General features: G+C 38.5%; 1 protein-coding gene across 6 annotated transcripts in view; it reads left to right on the forward strand.

The window, feature by feature from the left end:
- The window catches only part of nckap1 (NCK associated protein 1), a 166,646-nt gene that overhangs the window by 105,533 nt on the left and 48,907 nt on the right, over positions 1-12,206 (forward strand). For all 6 annotated transcript variants that reach the window (XM_033023810.1, XM_033023811.1, XM_033023812.1 and 3 more), the window contains 4 exons: positions 130-261; positions 2,082-2,300; positions 2,399-2,529; positions 9,210-9,307. In XM_033023810.1, the coding sequence (XP_032879701.1) occupies positions 130-261; positions 2,082-2,300; positions 2,399-2,529; positions 9,210-9,307 (580 nt within the window). The remainder of the gene's footprint in view (positions 1-129; positions 262-2,081; positions 2,301-2,398; positions 2,530-9,209; positions 9,308-12,206) is intronic.

Genomic DNA, 12,206 nt, shown 5'->3' on the forward strand with positions numbered 1-12,206 from the left:
AGGGATGCGTATGCGTTCATTTCATATAGCAATTTTACCGTAATTGTAATATTTTGAGATTTCTGGAAGTTATTATGCAGCATAAATTTGCATTTGTCATTTTAATTTTGTTTTAATTTTGTTTTTCAGTTTGGACAAACTACACACTGCTCTCTCTGAGCTTTGTTTCTCTATCAATTATGTTCCTAATTTAGCGGTCTGGGAGCACACCTTCACACCTCGAGAATACCTTACTTCACATTTGGAAATCCGATTCACTAAGTAAGAACATTTAACGATTGTGGAGGAAATATTCTGCACAGGAGAAACATGGGATATTTAAAGATAACTAATTGAAAAGGGCAATATTGCAAAAAAAGAAGTCCACTTTTAAACCCTAGGTCAAAATTTTGAAGAACTAATTTATATGCAGTTGAGAGGTAGCACATACTTTTATTCACTTTTTTGGGCTCCAGTAAGTGCATTCAGACCCGTGGATATTTCCGTACCATAAAGATCAATAATCAACCAACAGGTCCTTGCAGTTAGTTAAAAAAATTCAGAGCATGTATATGTCTGTCATCATGTTCTAGAAGGAGAACATTGGAAGGGTTATCTTTAAATGGGACTATTCATAGCTCAACATCAAGTGCTGGAAGAACTCAGTGAGTCATGCAGCATCTGGGCGGGAATGGACATCCTCCCTGAAGAAGGTCTGGACCTGAAAAGTCACCTGTTCGTTCACTCCCCAAATGCTGCCTAGCCCACTGAGTTCCTACAGTACTTTGTGTTTTGCCCAATATTTCAGTATATATAATTTCTTGTGTCTCTGTGCTTTAATAGCTCAGCTGATTTAACCATATAACATATAACCATATAATAATTACTCACCTAGTCCTATCTACCTGCACTCAGACATAACCCTCCATTCCTTTCCCGTCCATATACCTATCCAATTTATTTTTAAATGATAAAATCAAACCTGCCTCGACCACTTCCACTGAGAGCTCATTCCACACAGCTACCACTCTCTGAGTAAAGAAGTTCCCCCTCATGTTACCCCTAAACTTCTGCCCCTTAATTCTCAAATCATTTGTGAATTAAAGTAGTTGTACAGCTCTGAAAGTTGTAGATTTATTTCCTGTGGTGAATTGGCTGATATCAGTGAGTGGTGTAAGGGTGTTTCAACTGATTTCAGCCTCCTAAATTAAAATGAGCAACATTGACCAGTTCGCTGATTATCTGAGAAGCTGTGCTGAAAATTTAAGGCAGCAAGTATGGGGTCTACTGCATTGTTCTCTCTGGTTAAATAATCTACTGACAGGACTGGTAATGTCTAGACCTCCACGTAATCATTTGTGTGAGGTGTCTAGTGCTCATGGGACTCTTAAATTGAAGACTTAGTTCTGTAAGAGGGAGTTCATAAAATGAGCCTTGTTTTTGCAGAAATTATTCATCTCTACCTTAACCCTTGTACAAAGTTATAGTTCAACCAAATATCTCTGCTTCAGTATACAACCATTTTTAATATTTAGGTTTGTATGTAAAAGACAAAGTAGAACTTTTAAACTGAAATGTAACACTTTGGCACAAAGATACCACAGTCAATCTAAGTAACTTTTTTAAAATAAACTGACACACAGGTAAAACTTGTATTTTTATTTTCACTTTTTCCTGGATCTTTATAGTATGTTTATCCTCAAGATTGAAAAAGGTTCTACTTGAATCATATCTCACAATACATTTATCTGTAATTGTACATTTTGGGAAATCAGTCTAAAAATAAATCCTGCATATAGTTTGATGGACTTTGCTTCTGATTATTCGGGTTATCAGTGAGGTTTTAACTGTGAGAATATAAAGGAAATGAAAGAACTGCATGACTTCAATAGTTTTTGTATTTATCTTCTTAGGAATAATTTCAATGGTCATTGAGAGTATTATCCACATTTGTTCATTTAATAGCATTCACTTAATTTAATCCACGTTTGTTCATTTAATAGCATTCACTTAATTTAATTTTGTACTCATAATTTTGCAGAAAATTGGTTCACGCCATCATCGTTTAATTTTATGACATGCATTTTGGATTTCAATTTCAGGTCAATTGTGGGAATGACGATGTACAATCAAGCTACACAGGAGATTGCCAAGCCTTCCGAGCTTCTGACAAGCGTGAAAGCTTACATGACTGTACTTCAATCCATAGAAAATTATGTGCAGATAGACATTACCAGAGTTTTTAACAATGTCCTTCTCCAACAGACGCAGCATTTAGATAGTCATGGTGAACCTACCATAACTAGCTTATACACCAATTGGTAAGTATTGAAATTATGTATATTTCAAGTTATGAAAAATGCATTATCTTATTTATAAATGTTCAAGGGCAACCTTAATTAACTGTACATCTATATAGGTATCTGGAAACTCTACTGCGACAAGTTAGCAATGGCCACATTGCATACTTTCCAGCTATGAAGGCATTTGTAAATCTGCCCACTGAGAGTGAACTGACATTTAATGCAGAAGAATATTCAGACATCTCTGGTAAAGAAATTAGATTTTTTTCTGCTGAACATAGTTAAATTTATGATGGTCATGTGGCCCATCAGACGTATGCCTGTCCAGGACAGTTTTGTTAACCCACCATGTTCTGTCTCTATTCCATGACCTTATTTGCCTCAATGTTCCATCTGTCTCCAGCAGAAATCAGAGTATCAGAGACCTATCACTGCTGCCAAGAAACTACTTATGTGAAATTACCAGATGCGTTTTCAATTGGTGAATTCAAATGTTTTTCAATTGAGGGGATTTAACTCCTTGTTTACCTTTTGATAATTTTCTTCCTTCCTGTACTGAACTAGTAAAGGAAGGAAGGAAACCAGATACTTTTCTGTCTAGTTCCATGGCTACTGTACCTCCATGGGTACTGATCATGTTGGATATAGGCTAGCACATCAGCTTGAACCTTTTTCTCAATATTTCAGGATTTTAGATATTTTCTGCTTCCAGCCCTAACCACTTCTCCGCACTCCTGATATCTTAAGTTTTACTTTACACCTTTAATACAAATTATAAATGTTGAAGGAAAAATGCATTTCTATACTCTATGCTTCTTATTTTAGGTGATCTGTTCAGTAAGCTTTAATTTGACACAATTCTAAGGCAAGCCTGAAATAGATATTTGTTTGGCAAATCTTCCAATATTAGTCTAAAGTGGATACACAGTGAATTTCCTTAAGTAGTTTTGAAAAGCAGTCAGAATTGAGTTATTTCCTGTGAAAATACGTTAACTGAAATTTCATAGCTGCAAAAAAAAAAAGTGTTAATTAGGCAGATGTGTTTTTGTAAAATTGATCACTACTGAACATAGCAAGGGCATTAAAATTCATTTTTCTGATCAAGTATGCGTTAGCGTATTTCAAAAAATTCATTTTATTAATTGTGACAAATGTTATAGTTTCTCGACCATTCCCCTGCAAAAGTGCTTGGCATGCTGTGTTCCGGGAAACTTTAAGACTGACTCTGTTTGCACAAAGATTTAATTCCAGAAATAAGTATAAATTTAATTACAGGCTAGATATTTAATGAAATGTAAGAGAGTATTCCACATAATATAATTCAATCAGTCACAGCCTTCCAGTATAAAATATTTTAAATAGCTTTAGCTCCATGAATTGAGTTTCACCTAGATTATGTTCAACTTCAGTATTCAGTTACCCACCAATCTGTTTTATGATGCATTGAAAGATACTGCATGACCCAGTTCTCATTTTAACCTGGTGCTGAGATATATTTGTGTTTCATTACTCTCCCTGTCACATATGGTCTTAGTTACTTCAGTTTAAGGGTCATTGTGTTTCCAATAGCTATGTATGATGACAAGAGCACTTTGCCATTCTGATCATTGAGGCCACTGCAGAGTTAGAATATTGTCAGTAATGCATGAAGTTTGATTTAGTGTCTGTAATTTTACTCATCTCCTGGAATTGCTCGCATCCATTGTGACAATTGAACTTGATGTTGAGAATATTTATACATTTAAAGGTTGCTTTTCACTTAATTGTTACCGAGCATGCTGTAGCCATGATAACAATTTTAATCCACCTAGTCGCCATCCCTCCATTTTTCAATTTAGATTTGGAAGCAGCTAGGACCATTTTATTGGTCTCCAGCTAATGGAAAGGATATTGTTGAAACAAATTTTCTGGAAAATGACATGCATTGAAATCATAAAATAATGCTAATAATGGAACTTTTAAGAATCCAAATAAATGTTGTGATAACAACATAGGCAGCAAAGAGGGTAGAAGTGCTGAAGTGTGTTTGGAGAAACTATATTGATATGTTCCTGGCCCAAAGGGGAAAGTAACATTGGGGGACTTGGTTCTGGGAAAGGACCCAAGTCAGATGGAGCAAGTGTTGGTGAGGAAACCATCTAAGAAGTGGAACTCATAATGTAGTAAGAGTTAACACAGCTATGAAAAAAGGATATAGAACAGTCCAAGGTAAAAATAGTAATTTAGAGAAAGGCCATTTTCAATGGATGAGAACTTGTATCTGGACTGGGAAAATTGGACTTGAAGCATGGATAGCAAAGCTATCATTGAACAAAAGAATGCCTTTTAAGTGGCGATGTACCTAGATTATAACTGAGATATTGCCATGATAGAGAAGGAAATAAAAGCCAGAGCCTGGAAGTTCGACAAGATAGCATGGCACAGGACAAAATGTTTTAAAAGTCATCTGACACTTGTCAGGTTATTAACACAAATGTAAATTGGACTGATTACCTAAGGTAGAGTGGAGAAGTGTAATGCATAAACTGAGAAGGCATTAGTCAAGACTGGTGGTGAATATATAAAAGGAAATCCAAAAGTATTCTGGACACTTGTAAACAGGAAAGGTTCTGAGATGAGTAAGGCCTATTGGAAATATAAAGGACAAAGACAAAGGACAAAGGACATTTATTGTCACAAACACCAATTGGTTTAGTGAAATTTGAGTTGTCATTTGCAGCACACCAATAAAAATAAAACACAACATTAAAGAATTTAACATTAAACATAAAAAAAACATCCCCCCACAATGGTTGCCACTGTGGGGAAGGCAACAAAGTCCAGTCCTCTTCCTCTTGTTCACCCATGGTCAGGCCTATCCGCGATGGTGCTTCAGTGCTGTGCAGCCGCCGAAGCTGAGGTTCTGGCCGGTCCCGGCAGGAAACGCCGATCCAGTCCCGATGGTAGGCCGCGAGGAAGGGGCGAAGATGCGGCTCGGGAGGAAAGCCGCATCTCCGACCAGATAGGGACTGAGAAATACAGTTTCCCCCTTCCCCCCCCCACCCCCCACATAATAAGACTAGACCTCCAATACAAAAACTTTTAACACACTAAAATGTTTTTAAAAGGGCGAAAGGACAAAGAGCTGCAGGCAGGGCAGCCATACTCGACGGTGCCCCTACTCAACTCGATATGAAGGATATGCATTCATGGAGACATTGGGCATAGCTGAAGTATTAAATACCTATTTCACAGCAGTATCAAACCAAGGAAGAATTTGTTATTAGATTTACACCAAAGGAACATGAAATTTGGATCCTGGAGGTCTAAAATTAATTGAGGAGTACAGAAAGGCAAGATGTACTTAGGTACATTTCCTGTTCAGATGTGATGCATCCTAGTTTGCTGAGTGAAGTGTGGGTGGAAGGAGAAATGGAGAAGCCTTGGCCATAATCTTCCAAACGTCTATTGTAGTGCCTGAGGATTGTAAAATAATAAATGTTACACTCTCATTCAAAAAAGCACGTAGGGGTAATCCCAATAATTATACACCAATAGATATAACCTAAATTATAAAAATTGGGCATTAAATTAATCAGTTGAACAAGTGCAATGGTTTGGAGAATACCAACTTTGATATAAAGGCAAATCCTTTTTAACTAATTTTTTTTAAGTGGCTTGTTCAAGAATGCAGTTACTGTGGTATATTTGGGCTCCCATATTGTGTTTGGTAAGTTGCCTTCTCCTTGTAGCTAATACCCCTTAATATAGGCATATTCTGATTAACCTTTTCTGTACCCACGCCAAAGCTTCCACATCCTTCCTATAATGGAACAAATAGAACTGCACGCATTGCTCCAAATGTGGCCTCAAGTCTTAGAGCTGCGTCATGACTTCCTGACTTCTATACTCAATACCCTGACCAAAGCAGGCAAGCGACCTATGCACCTTCTTTGCTACTCTATCTATTTGTGTTGCCACTTTCTGGACACCTAGATCCCTCTGCATATCTTGGCACCAACCGTGTTCTTCCCCTTACATTTGACCTCTCAATGTGCAACACCTCGCATTTGCGCATAATAAAATCCATCTGTCATTTCTTCGTCCAATTCTGTATATATTCTTTATATCTGTATCCCACTGTATACCTTGACAGCCGTCCTCATTATCTGGCACTTCAGCAACCTTGATGGTGTCTGCACACTATGTTCAAAAATCCATGTATGCAACGTAAATTTCAAAAATCCATGTATGCAACATTCACCGTCCTACCCTCATAAGAGGCTGCAGCAATGTGGATTAAAAAAATGGCTGAGTAAGGGGGAATAGAGTAGGAGTGTACTGTTTTTCAGACTAGAGGGAAACATGCAATCGAGCTCGCAGGAATTGGTACTGTGACCACTAATTTTCTTAATATATGTTACAGACTTGGTCTTAAGGAAAGTGCAAAGGTTTTTGAGAGAGTGCTCAAGAATGACTAAAATGACTCCAGGATGGAGAGGATCTGTTAAACACATAAATAGAGGCATTTTAATTCATGATGATTAAAGGCAAGGTAGATTTTTTTTAAACCACTCTCTTTAGTGGAAATGTCTGGGACAAGGGAAATAGAAGGAAGGTGATTAACTAAAGAACCGAAGGTGACATGTGGAAAATTATGTTTGAAGTTATTGGTTTCGGGTTTGTAGAGCACTGCCTGAGTAAAGTGGAGACAGATTCAATTGTAGTGTTCAGAAGCGAATGAGATAAGTATCTGAAAGGAAAGTGTTTGCAGATTGTGGGAGAAGATGAGAGATTGGGGATTCTCTTGATGGCTGTTAGAGACTTGACAGGCTGATCGGCCTCCTTCTATGCTCTAATCCTTACGATGTTCCCAAGTACATATTTTAAGCTCCAAGATTGATTTTTGTTCTTATAACCTTGTATATCATGACCTCAAATATGCTGTCATTTTAAATTATAATACAAAAATCATGTCTTTTGGATGAGACACACTCCTTTTCATAAGTAAACTGTTCAAATGCCTGGAAAAGATTTGTTCGTAAACAATTTGTTCCAAAAAAAAATCCTGAGTGTTTTCTGGCAACGCTGGTGGCTTTTTTTTCTTAAGTGTCTATTACCCTGCTGCTTTTAAATTACCTATGATGAATGTAACTGCACATAGTTGCTAAAGACATAATCAAGGCTATGTTTATACTTATGGTAAATAACATTCATGAAATAGCATGGTGACCAAACTTTCTTTCACACCATCTCTGACTTGGAGCCAAAAGGACTGGCTAGTGTCTAATGCTCATCCACAGGAGCAGAACCTTTACATGCATACTTGTGTCTCAACTGAGTCATAAATTTAAGTGGTAATAACTCTTCAGTATGCAAGGATTATTTTATAAGCAAAAAACCCCATAAAAACACTTTTTGGCTAATCTGTCAAAACGAAAAATTTGAAAGTTTAGTTCCTTAAATCTACATCTGAACTTGGTTTGCCAGACAAATTGTATATTTTAAATTAAGTTGAATTAAGGCCTCCCTCAATTGAATTTTGATTCGGTGTGATAAACTTGTTTTAAAAAAAGGCTAAGATTTTAATATTACTTGTTTGCAAATGTTTTAAGAGAACGTCATTCACTTCTGCATTGGAGTATGAAGTAGTTTGTTTTGTCTAAACTTGCTCTTTGCTCCGTCAATGTACTCATTGTCTATTCCTTTTTAATTCTACGAAGAAAGCTTGCCCCCAGCTGCTTATGCTCCAACCAAATATCTCTTGGCCCTTTCTCAGACAGTTAGTCATACAGCACAGAAATGGGCATTTCGGTCCAACTCGTCTATGCCAATCAATGTGCCCCATCTAAGTTAATCTCATTGCCTGCATAATAATAATAATAATAATATATCTTTTATTGTCATTGCACGTCAGTGCAACGAGATTTAGTGTGCAGCTCCACTGATGTACAAGAAAGGTAAATAAATACAATACATAAATAAACAAGCTGAATTGATTGACGTGACCATCTGAGGGAGACTGTCCAAAGGGGGTGGGTGGGGGGGCACTCATTAGGGCCGGTTCAGAGCCATTTGGCCCATCTCTCTCTAAACCTTTCCTAACCATGTATCTGTCCAAATATCTTAAGCTGCTTGGGATGCTATTAAACTCCAGATCAAGGGTTCCCAACCTGGGGTAAATTTCACCTACCCAGGGGGCAAATTTGTTGATTCTGGATTTGTACATTTTCTCTCATTGACTGACTACGTTTGGTTCTGGTATACTGGTATCTGTTCATCATTAGTTGTTCATGAATAAGTGAAATAACATTGTTATGTGCAATTAAAGTTGCCAGGGGTAAATGTGATGAAAAAGGTTGGGAACCCCTGCTCTAGATTATTCCTTCTGCCATTTATTTTGTTACTACTTGTCTGCCGTCATATTCCTGTTTTAACCTTGAATCCTTAAGCTTTAGATAATTTCTCTCCTGTGCCTTTTTTTGAAACGATCTTGTGCCTTGGAATTCCATTTCCTACTCCTAGCACTTGTAAACTGTGTACAACATCCTCAATTGCCCTTGCTGTTCCACGACGGTTCTGGTACTTCAATGTCTAAGCCTTTATTTTCTGTCCTTTTTATACCCTCATCGCAAACATAAACTCTTCTGTCGTTCTCTTTGTGCTCCCTTCTTTCACCATCATTGATATCCTGCGTGATACTAGGTGATAGTAAATCATTGATTTTCTGTACTAATTCCTGCTCTTCATTAAAATCTGTTTTAGTCATTTATTTTCCTTCCATTTTCCAGAAGTATAGATATTTACTGGATTTTAAACACACTGTTCCCCTGTAGTTACAAGCTTCATTATTTCAACCAGGTTTTGACGAATGGTTATTATTTTGACGTCAGATCTGTACTATTCTAATGTTGTTTGACCTAACAGAGATTGTGTATTTTCCCACAGAAATGAGAGCTCTTTCAGAACTCCTTGGTCCATATGGAATGAAGTTTCTTAGTGAAAGCCTAATGTGGCACATTTCCTCACAAGTGGCTGAACTCAAGGTGAGTTTGTTGTTTCATTGCAACACGGTCAGCGTCCTGATTTTTCATGTTCAAACTAAAGATGTTAAGATAAACCATTTAAAAATATTTGCAGCCAAGAAGTTTGAACGTTAGTGCTATGGAAACTTAGCATTGTGTTTGTAAGATTAGTACAGGTGCTTAATATGAATTTTGTATGAATTTTAACCTGACATTAGTACTAACTTTAAATGATAAATTCTGGAAACTTAATAATTGACAAATTTCTTGTCTGGTGATTTGTTAAATATCAAGTGATATTGATATTCCTGGAAGCTTGGAGAGAATCGCCCATATTGAATGTGACCAACAAAGTTGAATTGATGTTCAGGTTTAAATTTGGCAATAAATTAAATCCAGAGGTGAATTGATACCAACTACCTGACCTAACGGCGCTTGATGTATGTGGCCCCAAGCGTCTTACTAAAATTGAAGTTGGTGGAGTTTAGGGGCTGGGCTGGAGAATTCTTCTTTAATTGGAGACCTGACTGGATTATGAGTTGGTTCTAGCATTAGACCAATTAACTTGGTATCAAGACATTGCTGAGAATGTTTGTTCAAGTGTTTCCTTAAGCCCAGCTATTTCAACTGCTTTGCCATTTACCCTAAGGTAAGTAGTAAGGTTATTTTACTACAGGTATTCATTGATTTATGAAAGCGTCACATCCTGGGAAAACATTGCATTTAGGAAGAACTTGTAAATCAAAAAATCTTTTCTGTTCAGTTTAATTGTAATTTAATTAAACATTCAATATCAATACCGATGTTTGATTTAAAATAGAATATTGATTTTTAATAGATGATAAAAACGCATGGTTTATCTTCTTAAATTCCTAAGGCTGCACCATAGTAAGAACTGACAGTATGCACGTGCTGTTTAGAAAGTTGGAGCTCATCTCAAATAACATTCCAGTGCTCTGATCTTTGTGTATAAAATTCCATGTTGTGGTACTTGTGTAAAATATTCATAAATGCAAGCAATGTATATCTTCAAAATTGAGATCGAATTATGTCTACACCTTTTGTACTTGGTGCCTTTTATGTTGTTTAATTTGTAGTCGTAGAGAGATGCAGCTTGAAAACAGGCCCTTCGGCCCACCAAGTCTGCAGCGAGCGACCATCAGACATCCATTGACATAGCGCTCACTTTCTCAACGCAGCGATGTGGATGTTTGATTAAAATATTGTAATGTTGCACTTTCTTTCAAGTGGCAGCACAGTGGCACAGCTGGTAGAGCTGCTGCTCCACAGTGCCAGAGACCCAGCTGCAATCCTGACCTCAGGTGCTGCCTGTGTGGAGTTTGCACGTTCTCCTTGTGACTGTATACAATATTTATACAATACAATACAATATGTATACAATATACAATATTTAATCATTGTCATTTGAACCTCAATGAGGCTCAAACAAAACTCTGTTTCTACAGCCATACAAAAGAAACAATTTCTACAAGACACACAAACAATTCAATTCACACAAACATCCATCACAGTGAATATCCTCCTCACTGTGATGGAAGGCAAAGTCTTTTCTCTCCCCTATGTTCCATTTTTCTCCCGATGTTAAAGCCCCCAGGTGGGCGATGGTAAGCCCCACGACCGTTAAGGCCGGCGGGCGTTGGCATGTCCCGCGGCCATTAAAGCCGCGCCGGGCGATGTACGGCCCCGCTCCGAGTCGTTCCAACCCCGCGACACGGGCGGGAGAAGTTGCGTTGCGGGAGCTCCGAAAAGCGGTATCCCACCCGGACCCGCGAGCTCCCGATGTTCCTGTCCACCGGGCCTGCGTCTGGAGCCTCCGAGCTCCGTAGATGGGCCGCAGCAGCGAGCCACCCACGCTCCGAGGCCGGCCAGCCCCACGATGGTGAGTAGTCTGCAGGCTCCGCGACTGGAGCCCCCAGGTCGTTCCAGCTGGAGACCGCTCCACGGTACTAGGCCCCAACGATAACGGAGACCCGACAGGAAAAAGGTCGGGTCTCCCGTGCAGGGAAGAGATTTAAAAGTTTCTCGCCCCCCACATATACACAGTTAAAAACAATATAAAAAGAACACAACAAACTACATTCAACTGGACAAAAAAATTAAAAAAGAACAGACAGGCTGCAGGGGCCGCTGCAACGTGGGTCGCGCCGCCAACCGGAAATGGGTTTCCTCCAGGTGCTTCGATCTCCACCTACATCCCAAAGACTCGCAGGCTTATAGGTGAATTGGCCTCTGTAAATTGCTGCTTGTTGCGAAAGTGGGATAATGTAGAACAAGTGTCCACAGGTGATTGATATTTGATAGACTCGGTGGGCCGAGGGGCCTGTACACATGCTGTATTTTTCAATCAATCAAAAATATTTTTTATCCAGTTGTCACAAGTTGTAGTTGTGGTTTTCGGTTAACGTTTACCGTTTAGAAATGGGTGGATGAGCTCGCGCTGTTGGAAATGGCCCTTTTGGAGGATTTTGGAGGTCTGAAGAAGGGTCGTGAGCCGAAACGTCACCCATTCTTTCTCACCAGAGATGCTGCCTGTCCTGCTGAGTTACTCCAGCGTTTTGTGTCCACCTTTTGGAGGATTGTTTATCTAAATATTAATATCATCATGTACCAAAAATGTGACCATATCTAATTCTGGACAGTGCCAATGGTTCAATATCCCAATGGCTGGATCTGGATCATTGCTATTATGGCTGACTACTGTACAGTTTCGACATGGAATTTGAGCTGTCTCCACACACATGCTATGCTAAAAAGTTAATTCTGGTTTACTTATTTCTCACTTCAATCTATCATTCTTTATGAAAAGGACAGGCTAATGTCTGTTTTCCGAACTTTACCTCTGTAAACAAGTCCATGATAATAGGTCAAGGTGACTTTCTCCTTCCATGTGCCAATGAAA

Source organism: Amblyraja radiata, chromosome 7, assembly GCF_010909765.2.
Source record: "Amblyraja radiata isolate CabotCenter1 chromosome 7, sAmbRad1.1.pri, whole genome shotgun sequence".
Classification (NCBI taxonomy): domain Eukaryota; kingdom Metazoa; phylum Chordata; class Chondrichthyes; order Rajiformes; family Rajidae; genus Amblyraja; species Amblyraja radiata.